General features: G+C 35.0%; 1 protein-coding gene across 2 annotated transcripts in view; it reads right to left on the minus strand.

Moving 5' to 3' along the window:
• The window catches only part of SNX29 (sorting nexin 29), a 99,090-nt gene that overhangs the window by 29,234 nt on the left and 48,758 nt on the right, over positions 1 to 21,098 (minus strand). For both annotated transcript variants that reach the window (XM_014252728.2, XM_088064102.1), the window contains one exon: positions 13,410 to 13,550. In XM_014252728.2, the coding sequence (XP_014108203.1) occupies positions 13,410 to 13,550 (141 nt within the window). The remainder of the gene's footprint in view (positions 1 to 13,409; positions 13,551 to 21,098) is intronic.

The following is a 21,098-nucleotide window of genomic DNA, read 5'->3' on the forward strand; positions in this document are numbered from 1 at the left end:
CAAACCTATTATTAGACAACTACAGCTCTCAAAAACGACCATTATCTGAAAGATGTGTCTATCTAACCTGTATTATTTATGTCTGTAGGAAAAGGCATTGAAATTAATTCTTGTTTCTTGAGGGAAAAAAAAAAAAAAACAACCTGCCAACAAAACACCATAAATACATTTGACAACACTGAATAAATTCATTGTATGGAAAAGGTTCAGCCCATGCTGCCATGCATGAGGATGCAAATCTGAAGGTTATTGCTTCCCTAGATAGAACACAACAACACCATCAAAGCAGGGATGCTCCTTCGAGTTCAGGAGGAATTTGCTGTAGCATTCCTAGAACCTGCACTCACATTTTGTTCTGTTCTTCCCTCTCATTAGAAGTTACAAGGAACAGGAATATTTTTAGGAATAACAAATCAGACATAATTGTAGGGACATAATAGAAAGAATTAGAAAGAATAAAAAGAATAGTATGAAATTGCTGAAGACATCCATACTTACAGACTTCAAAAACTTAAGCAGTGCTTATGTTGCTTAATTAAATTCATGAAATTCCAAACTATATAGAGAGTCATTTTGTTTTCTACATATGAACTTGCACAGATGTCCAGTCCTATTTCAACATTCCAGTTCTATATTAATACATTTCATTCAATGTAGTAATGTAATGCAAAAATTAATTAATGTATTCATTAATCAAATAAATTAATTCAATCTAGATCTAACTGAAAATAAAAAAAACCCTACATATTATATACTTTGCTATTTAATTTTTATCAGGCACATGTTTTTTCAGCAACATACACATGCTCCACACACCAGTTGTGTTGCAGGTTATTTGAAACTCATCCTTGATTAAACCAACAAAGCTGCAGTGTTGGAACTCCCCCCAGACTCTTCTGCAGGGTCACCTCCCACAGCTGAGAGCAGCTGCTGCTGGGACAGAGCGGAGCAGAGCTTGCTCCCTGCCCTGCTGCAGGACAAATGTGTGGAAACTGAAGCCTATACAAGCTGGTGGGAACATTAAAGCAAACATTTTAGTTCATGACAACACATACTATTACCATACAATGGGACTATAATAATAAATAAATGTGCTGTTCAATGCTAATTAAACAACTGACACCCGGGTTAATATTTTTTTTTCTTTTCGCTAAGATTTTTGTTCCCACTGGATTCTCTGGTGAGGCTCAACCTTGTGTTCCCCTCTTTCCAAGGATTTAAAGTACCACATCATCCCACTGGAGGGACACTTACTTGCTGCCACCAGCTGTGTGAGGCAGAAGACAAGACAGGGAGGCATGGGAGATGTCTGGGAAGAAGAAAAGGTTTGTGGAAGAGCTTTGGTTCTGGAAGCTTTAGCCACATGAGCAGAGATGAGGATAATCCTGCTTTGGTCCATGAGCCACTTCCAGTGTGTGACAACCTCAGCTCAGAGCCCTTCCCAAGAACTGCCCTGCCCTCACTGCCCTTCCTTCGTTCTACCTTCATCCCTTCTGTCAGTTATGTTTTCAAGCCCACAAGAAAACCTCCACTTTTAAATACCACATTCAGCAACTTTTTCAGTCCTGAAGTTTTTTTTGGTCACAAATCTTCAAAAACAGTGTTTTCAGTGAAATAATTTCAATTATGTTTAAGTTTTCTCTTAAGCAGAAGCTGTATTCCTTCAGTATGACTTCTGCATTGCAAATGTATTTAAATAAAAACATCTTTCACATGAAGGACTTCTGTTATACACAGGAGCCAAATGCTGAATGTAGGTATTTTCTATCCCTTACGTTACTCTAAAGAGTCTCCTTGACTACAGAAAATAAAGGCACAAAGGACTTTTCTAATTAAGACTGCTGGAACATGCACTTTTTGCTGTTTACAGCTGATCACATTAGTGCTTATAATATGGCCATTTTTCTGCCATTTGTCTAAGAAAAAGGCATCCAGAACATCCCAGAAATAAAATCCCAGCCTGAAAACAGTTAAAAATGTTCTTTAACTCTGACATGAATTTGATCTGTAAAACAAACACCAAGCAATCTACCATGAAATTCTGTACCATGTGCTAAGGCTTACTGTCCTCACCAGAAGCAATGTAAACCAAGGTCAAAATGATTCAGCTCCAGGTCTGCACTTTATCATTAAACGTGTGTTTTGCAACAGCAGGTCGGCTACTCAGAGCACTGATTTTAGCACCGAGTTGTTACTGCCAAGCTGTTGCAGTAATAAAGAGTTTTTGTCACAATATAGTAAACAGAACAATTGGTAACAGAAAAACACAACTGGCTCAAAGCCTGGCCAATTTTTTCAGTCTTAAATTATAAAAAGGTACCTATAACCTTCTTTTTATTGGGCCCAATTATCCACAGCAGAAATCTAGGTAGTACTTTACATTCCAACTCATAAACAAACACCTACTTTTATTTACAAGCAAAAAATACATGGAAATTTTTTGATTTGGGTTTGTATCAGTGACACCCGCCCCCTACTTTTAGTACATGTCTTTGGTGATTGTATGAGTCGACACAAGCCTACACATTTGCATATGTACTCACACAGAAAACAGCAAAGATCTTCCCCTAAGGTTCAATATACACATTTATGTACACTTGATGTGAATGTACTTTGAGGACAAAGCAATTTTGTTAAAATTACAAATATATACACTTCGCAAAAACCCTTTGCATTTTCACAATATTAAAGGTTAGATTTCATAGTTTCTTTTTTTACGGAAACAAATGCATACAGAGGAAGATAAAGGAACAGTACTTAAAAAAAGACCCACTTTTAAGATTTCACTGAAGTTTTCTAGGCATATTTTCTAAAAAATAAAACTGCTACTGTTTTTGCACTAACTACAGTGAAAGTAATTTACTAGCCCACAGTTCAAGAGCATACAGTTTTGATTAAGAGACCACAAAATTTCAATTAACAAGCAAAACTCCTTCAGATTACAGAAGCATCAAAACACATCTGGGAAAATATTTTTAATCTGAAATTCATATCTCCCAAACTGTTGCATGAGATTTTTTTTGACTGATAATTTGCCACATTTCTTCTGCCCATGGCAAAAGGCTAGTATCAAATTACAAATCTCTAAAAATTGTAATAGATAATGGAAAAGTTATAGGCTCTTAATATATATTAGAAAATTATGTTAAGGTGTAAAACTAAGAAGCAGAGTCTTGATGTACCATATTTTATGCCATGCTGTTTTGCAGTTTTTCATCACAAGCCAAGTTCATTCCCACTTGCAATTTAAATTGTTTCACACAACTGCTGGTCTTTTATACACACTGATAGTATGGAACAGATGGTGAAACACTGATACTCTTCATTATTAATGGGACAGCTCACTTAAGATGTTTCAAATATTTTCCAAGAGCTTTTGGAAATGCTATGATTGCCATGGTTACCTGCCATGATTTAGAGACAGATAAAACACTTTTAGATTCTGGGCTTGGTGCTGTTGCAATCAACATCAAACTCACTGCTCCTGAGGTTCTAACCATTACTTAGCATTTAACCAACCTCCTTCTGGTAGCACCAGGGGGGAAGAAATAACCCAAACAAAACCAAACAACAAAACAGCTGAGGGCTCAATCCAACTCAATTAAGATAAAAGGAAATATGAAATAAAAGGAAATATGGCTTTAGGACTTTAATCAGCCTCTGATACCACACAATGCATCCCATCCTAGATTAAGCTGACAATAGTGCTATTCAAAGCTGAACCTGCAACTGCAGAAATAAACTCAGGTTATTCTAACGTAGCCTAGTATTTTCCACCATCTTGGCCAACCAGTCTTAGCAAAATTATCATATCACTTTTTATCTATTTATGAGGCACCAAATGCTAAGCTCAAAATGAAGCAGGAAATAAGAAATTGAGATGGGAGCTAATTAAATATTCAATTGCTGATTCATCCTCACTAGTTTGTAATTAAAAGTTATACAGCAAATATTCACTTCACAGGCTAACTGTGCTTCAGTAACTATTCAGTAGCTATTCAGTAATTATTCCATCATAAAACTTTTAGGAAGGTACAGTTTCCAATCCTAAATATACCAAATGCCTATATTACTATATTACACAAAAAATAACCTTAAAATTACTGAAACTACATAAGCTTAAAATTTCCATCTTACTTGTATTGCCAGTTTCTGTATGGCAGAACTGGGCCAGCATTACACAACATAACAAGGGTATACAATACATGAAATTGCCATTTTCCCCATCCCAGCATGAGATTTTTTTGTACATTTATTGTTTAGTGGAACAAACAGGAATTTAAGAGGATGAGATACAAAGAAGAAATCAAGGAACTGTCAGTTTTGAAAAGAAATCTATTTTCCTTTAAACAGAGATTTACTACATAATTGTAATTATTACTCTGTGCTTCTCTACTAAAATAGCTGATGCATTTCCATCTCCAGCTCTGGGTTCATTTCAATGGTACCAGAAAAGTGCTTTCAGATAAAGTAGTTTGAAAAAGGCATTGCTTCAAACCCATCCAGTAGCAGACATGCTGAGGGTGAGCTACAGTCCTGCAATGCCCTCAGTCAAGCACCAATTTAATCAAAGCAACATTTTCATCAGTAAATATGCCAGCAGAAAAAAGAAAGCTTGAAAATAAATCTAAAATGGATCTCTTTTTAGTGTTGTGCTTAATGCCACTGTTAGAAAAATAACTCAGTAATGTTATGCTAATAAAATCCAGTGTCATCTAAATATTTTGTTATTTAAAGACATATGCCAACCATGTGTTAATTTGTCAACTGGTCAGGAATCAACTGTTAATTAAAAAGCATCAATAAAAAAACTGCAGCAAGACCCCAAGGGCTTATCTCTTGCTCAGCTATTGAATAGGGAAGCACTATTTCTGTCTTCTCCTCAGATAAAGTATTAGCAGTCAACCCTATAATTTTATTCAGGAGATTCTTCAAACTACAACACAGCAGTTCATGAAATTGAGATCCATTTTTTCACTAGCCTATATTACAGTAATAACTATCAACAATATTAGTTAAAATGTGTCTCAGTCCAGTGCTTCTCTCCAACACTGCAGTTTTCTTTCTTAATTTCGTTCTTTAATCTGGTTGAAAATACCCTGAAGGCCAATACAGACTCCAAATTTAAAATAACAACAAAATAACCCACCTCAAAACTCTTTAGAAACATGGTACATACAGTGCTTACAATGTACAAGCTTATATATACAGTAAGCTTACAGTGATGCTTTCCCTTAAAAAAAAAATCAATATTGAAATGAAAACTTCACTCTCATGTAACAGTCCAGATTCCTCTTTAAAAAAGTTTTGTTCAGATACATTCTGATGAGATGACTCCATTTTCTAAAATATAAATTGAATTAAGGAAGAATATTGATATTAAGCACCCATAATTTATTATGCCTTCATGCAAAGATGTTTTACTTGATACAATGAAGAAAACCATATTTTTCATGCAGGAAGTGCCTTCAGCATTTCACATGATTTGAAGTATTCAATATTTAGTTTTCTTTAAAAAAAATAAACACTGAATATCTTTAGTACTAGCAACTGCCCAAAAAGCTATAGAGCAAGTAAGATTAAAATTTGCCAATATTTATAAAACAATACATTTTGGGAAGGAGAAGAGAGGTGAAATCAAGCACATTGACATGTAAGGAAAGGGAAAAATGACGGTAAAATTTCAAATTCAAAAAAAGTAAGGTTTACTTTTATTTTTGTAATTAGGTGTCCCTGTTAAGATTTCTCTGAAAAGTTTATTAATCCAAGTAACTTGTTAATTTAGCTTCAACATCACAATAAGAAACAAATATAGAAAATTTATTTTTATATTTTCATTTTATACCAGGAGGCTACTAGAATATCTAAATGACGCATGAGTTGTTATAAAACTGCCATATTTTTATCTAGCAGTTGTCCAAGCAGCATGTAAATTACTTTCCTTTTTTTCCCCATAATGTCATGATGCAAAGCAACACCATCTGAACTGTTTCTATGGGCTCTATATTCAATAATTTGTTAGAATAAATTGCTTCTCTTGATTATAGCATTACAAGATAGCAAGAATAAAAACATCTCTTGACAGGCTAAGTTTTGTTTTGTAGACCCTAAATAGTCTGCATTCCTTCTTCCTAAACTTCAACAGCAATTAGGAGGAAAATTTTGTAACTTGAAAAGAAAATTACTCAATTCACTATTTCATTGAAATGGTGCCCTTGAGCACCAAATGAACAGATTAATTCAGTAAGACATTCTGATGGAGATGGAGAAGCACGAGCTGGAGAACTGTTTACCTTTTAAATTAAACCCCTGAAAATGAAATATGCTGCTCTGCACTCTTCTCGATTTAACCTTCATGCCGAGTTTCAGGTAACTCAGACATTTCATACCACACAATGGGAAGCATTTACTATAAAGTATTTGTCATATAAAAGCCAACCATTTCCTGCTGACTTATTTCTCTTCTCTTGGATACTGATATGACAAAAAAATGGAAATGAAGAAGAACTGAATGCTCTTTTCTAAGTGCTGTATACATAAAATATCAACTGCAGTCTTATGCAGTAGAAAACCCAGAGGATCTGGACTCAAAATCTGAAATGCTCTGTATTCCCCCTTAGTGTGCAGGTGACAGTGCCAGGAAACAGGTGTGCTGTGACTAGAAATCTTAATGACTATGCCAGGAGTCACATTATTTTCATTTCTATTTGTGTGGTACCACAATAAACTTACATATTTGAAAACCGGATTGTATTAATTTAGTCCCAGTTGCTATTTTAAATCTTGAGAATGGAACTTTTTAGCTACAAAGTAACACACTGAACTTACAGGATGAAGTTTCTTTTATGGCTTTAGAATGACACAAAAACTGTTATATTATAGAATTATCACATATAGCTATATATGAGACTAATTTCCTTTCCTGGTTTGAATACAATACAAATGAGTCCATTTCTTTTCCTTTTACCCACACTACAGCACAAGCATGTCTGTCAAATATGTATTGCCTACAGCTTTTCCTATAGCCCACAAGGCAAAAGACTGTATGAAAGTAACTCAATACACTAGTTAAGTCCACTAAGAGTGTTGAAAATTAAAATCTGTTTACTTTGAAATTTGACAATAATACAGAATTTAAGCTTCTATATTACATCATACTTAAGTACTATTAATGAAAGCAATCTTTAACTTCAAATTTTTAATATATAGCTCAAGGATTTTTATTTTCAAAGCTTTACTCCTTTAATAAATGTATCCCAGTTCTGAAACATCAGAGAGTCATAATTTTCTATCAACTCTACTTGAAGACATTGGAAATCAAAGCTTTGTATCAAGAAACATTATTTAGCCCCCTGTCTCAAGTGCATTAACCACAAGTTTTGCTTTCTTCTCAGCTCCCCCTGACAATTTGACTTTGACAAACTAATCTGATGAAAGTTAGTTTCTACGAGCTCCCAAATCTCCTGGAGGACAAAAGCACATATAGCTGTACTTCTGATTCCATTGCAAGCCAAACACTTACTTAAATTTTAGGCTATATCTTGAATTATTTTGCTGAATTTGGACAGAAAAATACTCAAATCTAAAATTAATTTACTTCTTTCCCTAAGACTCTTCCTGCACCATCCTCTTTCAAACATTTCATGTCTTCTGTTACTGTCTATGTACTAGTCAAACAGGAATTGTTATACTTCTCATTTTAAAATACATATTTTACGTGGGAGGAGTGTGTGTATTCCTTAAAAACCCTTATTCCTATCATGCTGCTTCTCCTTGCATCCCTTTCCAAGGGGACTTCAGCTCCTTCATCACCTGGTCTAAAGCAGCTTTACTGTCTGAATAGACAGCTCCTGCTCACTAAAAATGGCAATCAACTTTTACAGAAGGGAATGTATGACATTGTATAACCTGCATGACAGGGGTTACACAGCAACAACACCATGTGAAACCCTTAACAGCAAAAATATTAACTCTCAAACTCTAATCTGAATGGCTTCAAATTTCTTCATATATATTTGTATATTTATATATATATACACAGAGAGAGAGCCAGACAACTCTTTACTTGACAAACCTCTTTAAAAACCAATAAACATTGTAAGCACAAGAGCAAACTCTATTGTTTTCTTTTACTTGCAATAAAATCTCTATCTTCTCTGCCTTTTAATCCTAAAATAGTTATCCTGAAGCCTATCTTAAACTGTTCACTATCTTCAGCAACAGGCAAACAGACCAAACACTGATAAAAAGCAGCTTTGCTGTTGGGAACCAAAGAAAAGGAATCCATCTACACCCTGTGAGCAAAGGCAGGATTTCCACTGACATAAATGGAAGAAAGATAGAGCTCCCGGGGAGCAGAACTTGCAGAATCACAAGATACATTCCAGAAGTCAACTTCATAAATATCCCAAATCCTGTCTGATGTTGTCATATGCATACTTATGTATATACAAATAGAATCTTTTTAAACACATGCACATAATATACTTGAACATTTTAAAACAGGGACATATACAAATTAATTTACAATTTAGGTTAGCCACTGACAGGTGAAAAGTACATATTCATTTTATTGAACTAACACTTGAGCATGAAACAAGCTATGGCTGGAGATACAGCTCACAGGCTTCAGTTGCGTGGGCAAAAAATTATGAATTATGTTGCTCTCAACATTTTCTCAGAGACAGAAATTTATTTTAGAGTTCTCTATTGTTCCCCCAATGCAACTGAGAAGTCACAGCAATGTCACTCTTCTGATCTCAGCAAAGTGCTGTGTATCTTTTCCATATGGGGTATCCAGTGTTTTAAAGGAAAGCAGAGGATATCATGCAGTCAAGTCAGCACTCAGTGCAAAGCTACCTGATTCAATTTCTCCTCACTTAAACAATCAGTGAATTCAGGTCTTTGGTGGAACTAAAGAACCATTTCTATTTTGATATGCCCTCTATTGGGACAAAACTCTTGCAAGAGGATTCTTAATTAGATCTTTACTCAATTACTAGAATCTGCCCAACGTACAAGCAGCAACTGGGATTTTAAGAATGCTGCAATATTTAAAAAATTAGACTAGTCAGTCCAGTAAATATTTAATCATTATTTTGAGAGACACCAACACAACACAACAAAGGTTCAGAAGCCAAATGAAAGCTAGAAGTTATCTTAAATGAAAAAAATGAAATAATATTTGAATGCAAAAATCTACAGGGAACCCTTTGCAATCAAGTGCTGTGAGTGTATAAAGATGCTCCTCACGACCTCCCCATAAGTGGGCACACTGCAGAGCTGGAGTGCTGCCCCACAGAACCCAGCCTGTCCTGGGCATTCCTGATGGGAAGGCAGCAGTCACAAAGACAAATAGTGAGAATGGACAGATGAGTTCAAAAGATCTAAAGGACCCAAAGGCTTGCTAAAAGACAAAAATCTATGCCACACAAGAAAAATCGGTTTGAAATTACAAATTCAGCTACATAGAAAATACTGAGTAAAACACAAGGCTGATATATGGGGAACAAGTTCTAAAGCTACAAAACCTGAACAGTTCAAATGTTAACAATACAGTTGAAATTTTAAATTTTAAAGAATTTGATCTGCAGGTTAAAAATAATTAAAATAAATGCTGAGTATATGGCATTTCTCTTATACTTGCAACACAAAGGAACACATATATTTCTTGTTTTACTCAAAGCATTGATGAATTAAGAAAGAACTCTTATTCTTGCCAGGATTACTCATAAAGATTTTGACAACTATTTACTATCAGCACTGAAAGATCTTTAGTAGAAGATACACAGCATGGGACTACTATATACAAAAATTAATACATGGACTCTTGCAAGCATTATTATTTTCCTTCAGTAAATATCTAACTTAATTCAAAACAACATTTAAAAAACAAATTATTCTCTTCTCTGCTTTATTTTAGTTCTAACTTACTAAATTCAGATGTTAAACTAATATGCTGAAAATGAGGTTATCAAGCTGAAAGGCAAATGCACACACTTCTTTGTAATTGTAAAAAGGTTACTTGTCCAAGTATTCTTTCCTCTTTTCAGTTATTTTTCAACTAACTGGCTTTCTGTATATTAAATTTAGGTTTCCTCAAGCATTAAAGCTAGTTTTTAATCTTACATACATAATTTGTTGATACACCATGAACTTTTAAGATAAATTGTCCCAGCTGAAGGCAAACAAATGAAAGACAAAAATACATTACAAACACAATGATCAACATTTATATTTTATTAAAAATAATGGGCTATAATTGTTAAATATTTTCAAATTCCACTGCTAGTTGATGAATATATATATAATAAGATTTGATTTTCTGACTTTTAAAAATCCTCATTCAGCTGAAATTCTGTTTTCTTTTTGCATTTTCCCAATGTCAAATTCAGCAACTTTGCATTTGAACCTGACCTCCCTGACTTCTACTGCAGTAAACAGGAAAAATATGCATGAAAATGAATACTTCTCTGTATTTTATTCTACATTTCTCTCTTCTAGTTAAGTTCCCTCCTCTGAGCTCCAATATTTTGCATAGCAAAGCACTGGACAGCATTTTGTCAGTCTGCAGGAGTGATTACAGGTCGTTATGCAGAATATGGTGTCCTCTTGTGGTCCTGGAGGTTCCCTAAATCTGGGACAGGTAACTGAACACAAAATTCAATGCTGGTTTCAATTACAGCAAGACCTTTAGATGCCTCTGACATTTACAATAAGTACATCATCTTCATTAGCCCCACAGTACAGAGTGCATTAAAGGGATGCAGTGAATAAACTCAGCCAGGTTCTGACCTGAAGGATATAAAAGTATCAATGCCATTTTTCAAAAGCTGTAAATTGATAATTTTTAACCATTTACACATGGAGGACTGTTTTTTACCAGTATCTTATTTGGGCATCTTATAACACTGAGGAGTTGCAAAGGATGTGAAAATCATAGATTAATGTAACAGATACTTTTATTAGCAATATTCAGCTACTGAAACTATTCTTTAGGCACCAATTTAAGATTGCATTGATTAATCTAGAAATGGGAAGACAGCTCCAGCTCTATCAAAACCAGCAAAAGTAATATCAGAGAGAAAAAATATTTATTGAAATCTAACTGCGTATTTAAATGTAAATGTGCTTTGGTAACCATTAAATTTGAAAAGCAGTATTGAAAAAAGTAGTATTGGCAATATCTCTTCTAATGTTTATTACCAAACACTTCCATGTGTAACATCCTGCACAAATCCTCATCCTAAACTGAAAGTTTTGCAGAATTCCAAGACAGACATTCCCACATGAATTAATTAATTTTATACTGAATTTTTAAACCTTCCTTTTAAACCTTCAACTGTGGAAAGCAGGACCATCTCCGTCAGTCACACAGCACAATTCTTTTCCAAGGACAACTGCACAAAATGGTACAAATTCCAAAGTACATTACATTCTGTGACACACACAGAAAATAGCCCCACTAAAAGGACAAAAATCTGCCTGCATAATGTGGTGTGCAAATAAATTCTTACGTGAAAAACTGAGCCTTGCACAGCTCAGGTGAAAGTGTCACTCTGTCACTTGCCAGGTCGCAACCACATCACTGCCCCACATCTCACCACAGGAGTCTTTCAGGAGTGCAAGGGATGGCATTCACTTCTTACCGGAAAGAAAAAAACCCTTCTGAGATCTGATAAGTGGTTGTGGGTTTATGCAAGATTGAGGTAGAATTTTGGCTCAAAGCTAAAGCACCGAAAGAATAAGCAATGCAAATTTTTTAATGAGTTGCTCAACTGATAATTTTGTATGCATCAATTGTACAACTGAAGTTGTAACTCAATTAGTATTTAAAGTAATTAAGGATGAAAGAGTATCAAAAAAAGCTTAAAAGGCTCCTTTTATAATTTACTGAAGTGGCTGATACTCCATCACTTCAAAAAAGGAGAATTAGTTATGTAACAAAGAAGAAAATGCCTGGTTTCCATTACAAAACTGTCCACTAAAAATTAAATGAAAAATGCATGACCTAGTAGATGGCAAAAAAAGCAGAAAAGCTCTCGCACTTCCATTTCCTCAGTCAGCAGGCAATGAGCTACATTAAAGGGACCTTATGCCAACCAAACAGACCTATGGATTTTATTGATAAATTTCATATGTATTTGTATCACCACCACCCATCCCAGATTATGGGCATCACTGTCATTTCACATGTGCCAAACTTACCTACTCATTCTTACAAAATACCTGGGAAATCACTGGAAGTCAGTTACTATCTTTAAACATTCATAATCCACATTCACTGACATCTGAATGCCAGTAAGGAATTTCTAACTTTTTTCTATTTATTTTTGAAAATTTCTATTACTTCATACAAATTAGCAAGGATCATTTTTCTAATGCAGACAAAGGACGATTGCGGCATTTTAACAGAACATGTATTACTGTGGTCTTAAACCAAACAATGTCATGAAGATCTGAGTTTTGCAGTCATTATGTCAGCTGTCTTTTGATGACTACACAGATCACTATAGTAGGAGCTTCTTAAATATTTAATACAAGAACTCAATGATACAAAGGCACAAATGTAGTAAAAAGAAAAAATCCTATGTAAATAAGAAATTTGATTAACCTTAAGAACTGAAATTGAAGAACCCAGCACTTTAGTAAATATGTTTTTAGTCATAAGCACAATTTAAATCTCCAATGTATTGGAGATTTTACTTGTGATAGCTAAACAAAATTTTCAAGTAATTCCTATGCTGCAAAGGAAATTTACTTCGATTACTTTTCAATCCTTACCGGACTTGCGGTGTCCATTGCCACATGTATTTACGCTCTTGATCAGTTTAAAGTTTTGACAACTAAGATGTTAATTATATTGTACTATATATTTACTATATGCATCCTACAATATTTACTGTTTCATTTCAAAATCCCTATAGGATAGGAAAACAGAAATTCCCATTTTAAAATGGCAGGGCTAAGACACAAAGACACAGAGATATTAAGTACTCAAATGTCTTTAAAAAGCTGGTTTAAAGAACTTAAAAGTTTTTGTGAAGACTGCAAGAAATGTAAGGAATTTAGATTGTTACTTTTTGAAATCTACAGAAATATTTAATGAATTATTCACCAGTGTTAAATGAAAATGGAGATTTCATTTTACACATAGGGCTGTGCAGTACAGTTTTTGAAGGTTTGTGCATTTGTGTACCATCAGTCTCTCATTCAGTAAAACGTCTCAGTAAATGGAAAAACCAGTGCATTACCTATATCAGTGAATCTCCAGCTAGTAGGGAGAAAGTCTGTAAGAATAGCAGGTACTAGCAGGTGTGAAAATATTTATCAGTCACCTCATTTTCTGTGTGTGGATAAGAGAGGTTTTTCCCCCAACTTTTACTGATACTGTGAGTTCTTTCAAGTACCTTGTTTCCAATGGCCTTTTTTGGTGGGAAGTTAAAAGTCCTGACTTGCTGGTACTTATTCTGTAATTTATGATGCAAGCTTCTGAACTCCGCATACCTTCGATAGACATTCCACTCATCATCCTTTATCCTGATATAAACCTGCAAAATACAGACAGGGAAGGGAATAATGTAAAGACCAACAGGGCTGATGTGTGTCCTTCACTCCTTAAAGCCTCCTGGCTCAGCACCTTCATGTGAGGCACCATGTGAAGCTCCAAGATTCCACAGGCACAGATCCATGTCTGAGTGCATTTGCTGTTGCACAGGTCATTAACCTCATTCTCTCCCTTCTCTTTCTCTCTCTTTCTCTTATTTTAATCAAGACAAACACAGCTTGCTCATTTTAACATGACTCTGGGGCAACCATGGCAGCATTTCTTGTTACCATGGTTTCCAGCATATTCTACTACCCAGTGACCAAAGGAAAAAATAATTTAATACCACTATGAAATTGATTTCTATGTCCTCAACACAGTTTTTCAACTTTGTAAATTAGCTTTGTAGCATCAGAATTGCAAAACCTAATTTTATCTGAAGTATGAAACTTAATTTACTTCCTAACAAAATTACATTGAAAACTAAACTAGAAATTTTATTGTTTGGAAAATAAACACAGTTCATTCTTTCTGCTTGTATAGGACATTAAGTATAATTTAACACAGCTGTAGTTTTTGTGATTCTGTTTTTGTTTGCTCCTCATTATTTCATGAGCCTATTACCAATTACATGCTAAATATTCGCTTTCTCTAGGAAAATGTCATGCAGAAGTGAAATATACTTACAGAAAAATGAGATTTCACTCTTTCCCAGGGAATAACACAGTTTAAAAGAATGCTGAAACAGCATAAGTCAGAAACTATAAACCAAGCACCAGAACTTCAGATCCAAAGTGGCCTTTCCCTTTGTTCCTTCAATGGAACCTGTAGTTTATTCATCCTTGTGTGTGTTAATAATCCCAATATTTTACATCAGGAATTATGCTGGAACAGTACTGATGACACTGCCTTGCCTTGCAGCTCCAAACCCCCCAGTAATTTTGTAGTAAACTATAAGGCAAATATCAGGAGAGCACTTATGTAAAAAAGCAACACCAATCAGTGTCACACAAAGATTGGGCAGTAACAACTGTATTTTTGTGGAAACTAGATAAAAATAAAATTTGGATTTTGACCAGTTTCAACACTGAATTGCAGTTTTTCCTGGTGACCGAAGCAGAGTCCTTCTCTCTGAGATATTACAAGTCCTTCGGAGAAAAAACTCAGTTTTTCTAAGGACTGGTGGTATTTCAGGGATGAAGTGAATGTCTTCTCCCACAAAAGCTGCCCATGCTTTCGTCTTTGTGAAGTTCTGTCTTCAGACACCTAGTTTCTCAAATTTATAGGAGGCTTCTTTGCAACAAAATACAATATATTATGCAGATACCATGCAAATTTTGTCAAATTAGAATATTTCAGTGTAGAAAACACTAATGAATTTTCTACAGGAAGACTATAATTCCAAAAAATGAATACTATAATTCCAAAATTAGCACATTTAAATTTAAAAGTTTCAGAATATTGTGAATTAAAAATGCATATGTAAACAAAAATTCAACTAGTTTTGGAAACAAGAATTCAGATGCTGTAATGATGGAACCACAAAAGTAAATCTGCCAGAAGTATTCAGATTTCTTTTTTACTTTGAAAACAAAGACAGGATAATTAAACACCTACAGGACCATCTGTTTTAACAATTGAGTAGATCTTTGAAGGCAAATGAAGGAATATATGAAATGTGACTATTTTGCTTAAATCTAATCAAATTTATTTAATGTAGTAAAAACTATACTAAGATCTTTATTCGCTCAGCTCTAAGCCCTCTCCCTGCTTATTGTCACTTCAACCAGTATATGGTTTGGCAACCTGCATACATTCCCAATATTCATGTTTCAATTTCCCTTTGGGGGGCAGGGATGACAAAAAAAAAAAAGCTTACACTATTTTTAACTAAGTTATTTAATATGGAAATCCTAATTTAACTAAGCACTTATCTTTGCACATGTGATTTGGTGAATCATGCAGCTCAACATTACCTGTTAAGCTGTAACCCACAGTTAACTAACTAACTAATGAATCCTGTACACTGTAATTGAAATTTTTCAGGACTGCAAAAACATAGATTGATTTCTTAGATAAAACTATTGGAAAATTTCTTACTGTTTTTCTATGCACATGACATTGACTTAATTTAAACAGCAAGAAGTGAAAATGCAACATTTGGATCCCTGCGCCATATTGAATTTATTGACAGTCAACTAATAGACTATGAAATCTATATTAAAGCTCATGATGCAGCACACATTTACATTTATTTTATCTCATAGGGGAATACTATTCCCAAGCCAAGGGATTTCTACACACTTAATCCAAATTCAGTTGAGAAATCAAACTAAATAAATACTAAACATAAAATTATTTGGATAAATTTATCCTAGTCTCATCACTGAAGGCATGTAGCTATCTTAGGGCCATGCTACAGCAAGTTGAAATGACTACTCGCAGGCTTATTCCAGATAAATTTAAAAGATCAATTCTAAATAATTTCATTTCCTTTCTGATGCCCTTGTTTTCCCGGTATCATCCAATTCCTAACCTACTTAAATAATTTTCAGAGTAACGAAAATGTACAGACTAAATCAAAATCACCACTAGAATACTTACTTGTAGACAAAAGATTTCACTTTAATATTGTCTCAAATATAAAAATATAAAGTAAGTAGATTCTGTTTGTAACTTAGCAGCATTTTCCACTTGGGTGTCCCATGTATAGATTGATTTGTAACCTTTCTGTAGCTCTGAGCTATAGCAGCTCAAAGAAAAATTTCAGTTAATAAGTATGTTTAATGAATTAGTCTGTTATTTTCTCATCACAAACATGTTTGAAGTCAGAGATTTGGAGAGCAATAGCAATAACAGTAGTAATTTAATAGTGTTTATCAGTCTACTACCTGCTAACTTAATATTACTTAAATGCCAAAAATCTTCAGAGAATCAATGTGAAAGCACGAGTTTAATGATTGCATACTGAAATGAAAAATCCTGCTCCTATGGTACTGTGTTTTGAGCCAAAAGTTACTTAATAGGTTAAGAGTATTTAAGCAGTTCTGAGTCAAAAATACTATTAGCAAGTCCTGGTAAGAGACTGGTACCAACTGACACAGTTCATCACCACTTACATATAGAAGCCTGAGGAAAATAAAGGAGAAATGCCAAAATTCCAACTTGCTCCAGCTCCAGTGTACACAGACCAAATGTCTGTAATCAACACACATCCTCCTGATCTGCAGAAGTCCCATGTGGGTACTTCTCTTTTCTGATGCAAAATATAGATTGGTATATTGAGGGTTCACTTTTGTGTCTCTCACCAGTACGGCTGGCAGCAAGAGATACTGACCGAGATATTACAGAACCTTCTCCTGTTGCAATGACATCCATGGCTGTAGAATTCCAAATTAAGCATCAGGAAAGATATTCCCTAAACAGTTATTCCTGAATCTTGCCTGCAAATGTGGCTCACATTTCCTTGAAGGATGGACTGAATACATAATGAAAAATGAATTCTAAGACAAAGAACTCTATTGATGGGAGCTCCACAAACACAAAAGCGCTGAAGTCAAAGTCCTTGTGAGTCCACGGCCCATTCCAGAGGGAAGGGAATAGTGTTAAAGAGAGGTGAGCAGTGAAAACTCTATTAAACCACATATATGGCACAAGATACAAAAGAACTTGGGACATTTCAGCAGCAGAACACTTCAAAGGACAGAGAGAATACTGAGAATGTCTGTAAAGAATCAGTCCTAGGCTGGACAAGGTCATAGTTTTGACGGTGGAAAAAAGTGATGGACAGCATAAGGAATGCAAGAGACTGTTCTGCACTAAGGAAGCTCCTGTGACATTTACCAGCTAAGTAGGCATTACAAGAAGATAAAAAATGGTGAGAGAAAAACTATAACTTCTGAATTACTGTAATTCTACTGTATTACTGTAGTTCTGACTTACTTTCCCTCACTAATAAAAAAGGGTTTTCTGGAGATCCTCGCTTGTTACATACTTTCAAATCAATGCCCAAGCATGTGATAATAAAGAGGAAAATTAGCAACTGATTTGGTAGGGACAGCCCAATCAGCATGAATACAAAACCAGAAAATGCTGATTGGAACCATTATTTTTTTATGTTAACTCAGGTAACTCAATTAACATAACTCAGCTTGACTGGTGAGTATTTCCCTTACATTTGCTTCTAAATAACACTACAAATCGTGGAGTACCATTGGTTTTACACTTGGGATAATAAAGTTTTTTAATTCTTAAAACTCTGGTTCAACTTTAATGTACATCTCAATTATTGAGGAAAATGAAGTTAAAGAGATTTTGATCAAAGTTTACAATTTATGAAATAATTGTTTTCAGGGGATTAGAAATATTTTTTTTCCTGTTAGAAAAGCACAGTATGAAATGGGAGTAATGTATTTCAATCCACTTAGGTTTTATCAAAATTATGTATTTCTGCACTCAAAACATATAGAAGAAGTAAAAAGTATTAATGAAAAAATAAGAACCAGTTTCATTTTACTTCAGGACAATGAGATTCTGGTAAGAATATAAATTCAAACTCAATTCTCCAAAGTTACCTCTGAAGTGTGAGAAATGAATACAAATGGAAGTTATATTTTGAGACAGCTGCAGGCCTGCATTTATGGTTAAGTTCCCCCTTTGAAAACGATCCAATTTAAGAATTTTCTGCATAATGAAAAACAAATGGAACAATGAAACTTTTCAGCTGTGATAGGAACAGCATTTTGTGTGCCATAGAGACATAACAGGAATTAGAGTGAATAAGCTTTTATTTCAATATGACCATTTTATCCACTTGCACAAAGACTACAAAAACTTGAATGTAATTTATGTTAAATCTTCAAGTTTCTGTTATTTAGTTCATAAAAATGAACAATAGTGTCAAATATATGACACAACACATATCAAAGCATGAACCTTAAAAGCAGCCAATATTGTTCCACTGAAGAGAAAAATGTCACACGTTTTAGGCCTATCCACTCAATTACAGACTGGCAGAGTAATGATCACTGTGCTTCTGCAGTCACAGTTCTGCTTCTACTCACCAAAACAGCATTAAAGTGACTGGCCACTAGAGAACAAAGGCAGCACTACCTCCACTTTTGCTGCATGAAATCAATAGTTTCTATCTTTTTATATACAAATCAAATCAGCACCAAAAAAATATCACTCAATAGCATAATATGCTCCTTTTGACAGTGACTATATGACTTATAAGAACTCAAGATAATTAACATCATTTCACAAACATGCACTTTGAACCATACAGTCATGGCAATGCATGACAATCACTGCAGAGAAAGAAGTTTCTGAAGAAGAGAAAATAGGTAAAATAGTTCTGGCTTTTTCTCCAAACAGAATATTGTGGGTGCTTAGGCAAGGGAAAGGAGGCTATCTCATCAATCAGTTTTTAAAATATGTAACATAACTAGTATTTATTTTAGATATTTATTGAATATAAATTATTTGCTTCTTTCTGCAGTAGCTATAAAATAATCTGAAAATAGAAATTCTACTTTTACTTTCCTAGGATTTTTTGCATCCAGCACCTCAATAAACAAATCAGTGTAGAAAGCTGCAATTCTGTTTCCTTTAGAAAAAGAAGTAATTACAAAAGTCTCCAAGGACTGATCTCATCTTTGTATATTTCCTCCATCACAGTTACTTAAAAATTTTCCTGCTTTATGCTTCTTCCTTTTAAGCTTCTTTGATACATCCTTGGGTCCCATTGCAGAAAAAGTGGGATGTTCAACCTTCTTGGCTCCTGCACTCTGAAATCACTCTCACAAGCCACAACTTTCCTTCAAATTCTCCCAATCATTCCAGTTCATTTTCTTCTCTACTTGCCCTGCGCTACATTGAAATGGAATATGATTAGAAGATTATTTATTTCTCCTTTTTTGCCTGCTTAGTGCTGCAGCTGCTGAAGTCATCCAACTCATCATGTATCAGGAAAATAAAATGCAACTTTGGGCTTAATTGTTTGGGTTTAGTTTGCTGCTTACCTTTCAACTCTTAATTGCCAGTCCATTGCTTTCCATTTTCAACCTTCAAGGAAATACCAAGGCCATGCTGGCTTCTGATAAAATTCAAGGTCAACAGGCACAGCTGGCAGATCCTGGACTGTACCTTCCCTGTTCCATCTCTCATTCAAAGTATTTTCTGGGCATCATCCTCCTCAAAGATTTTTGGTCAACAGATACCGTTCTCCTCCATCTCTTCTGCGCTGTGTTTCTGTGAAAATTCTCCCCTCTTTACTGCAAGGACACTGAGGGGCTGGGGCGTGAAGGGAACAGAGGAGAAGGGGCTGGAGCACAAGTCCTGTGGGGAGCGGCTGAGGGAGCTGGGAAAGGGGCTCAGCCTGGAGAAAAGGAGGCTCAGGGGGATCTCCTCACTCTGCACAACTCCCTGCCAGGAGCTGGAGCCAGGTCAGGCTCTGCTCCCAGGGAACAGGGACAGGACAAGGGGAAATGGCCTCAGGCTGGGCCAGGGGAGGTTTACTTTGAATCTCAGGGAAAACTTCATGGAAAGGGCTGTCCAGCACAGGCTGCCCACACCAGGAGTAGTCACCACACGTGAAGGAATTTAAAAATCACGAGGATGTGGCTTGTGGGGGCATAGGTTGGTGGTGGCCTCGGCAGTGCTGGGGAACACTTGAACTCAATGATTTCAGAGCTGTTTTCCAACCTAAATAATCCTGTGATAAAAGCCTTTCATAGGCTGTACTGTCTCCCTTCACAGAGGAAGTGCACAGGAAAACAACAGGTTTTAAAATATAATTTAAAGTAATACAAAAAGAAATATTACAAGCAAATATGTCAGTCAATAGTAAACAGCAAGACTAAAGACAGCCAAAGGAATAAAAAAATTGTAAGAAATGTTTATTGATTATAGTCTTAGGGTGTCCTATTCATATGCAAATAGTAACAGTCTTGTCTGATTAGCATATTAATCTTTAAACTTATTTGGTTTATCATGTAAAGTGTTCACTGCTCTGCAAACAAGGCAGATTTGCAAGAAGCCATTTAAATACTGATATCACTTTAGGAATCATAAAACATCAGTTTCATTATCTTAAGTGTCAGGCATTGGTAATTATAGCAAAAAAAGGCTTGACTAATGGCATTTGCTGTACACTTCACAGGAAAATGTATACAGAAAACAAGATACTCTACAGTTGAGAAATATGACAAAATAACATTACTACAATAATCCACTTGCTTCACATACTAAAGAAACTGTATCTATCACCATCTAGAGGTAAAGTGGAAATGCAATTTTTTATTTCTTTTTTTAATTCTGATCTGGATTCTGTCTGTATACCCCTGAATATATTAGACAAGAAATTATTTTCTAATGGTAAGCTGAATGAGCAATGTCTGCCACACAAAAAAGATGGGCATCAAACTGCAGAGATCACAAATAGCAGACATCAGAAAGCAACCTAGAGAAACTAGATTGCTTGGAAAAGACTCTTGCCACTATAACCCTGGCTTTAAAAAGTCACCTGATATTTAAATTGTCTATTGAACAT

This window comes from Pseudopodoces humilis, chromosome 18, assembly GCF_049639895.1.
Source record: "Pseudopodoces humilis isolate 2021_Gansu_Grassland_sample_001 chromosome 18, ASM4963989v1, whole genome shotgun sequence".
Taxonomy (NCBI): domain Eukaryota; kingdom Metazoa; phylum Chordata; class Aves; order Passeriformes; family Paridae; genus Pseudopodoces; species Pseudopodoces humilis.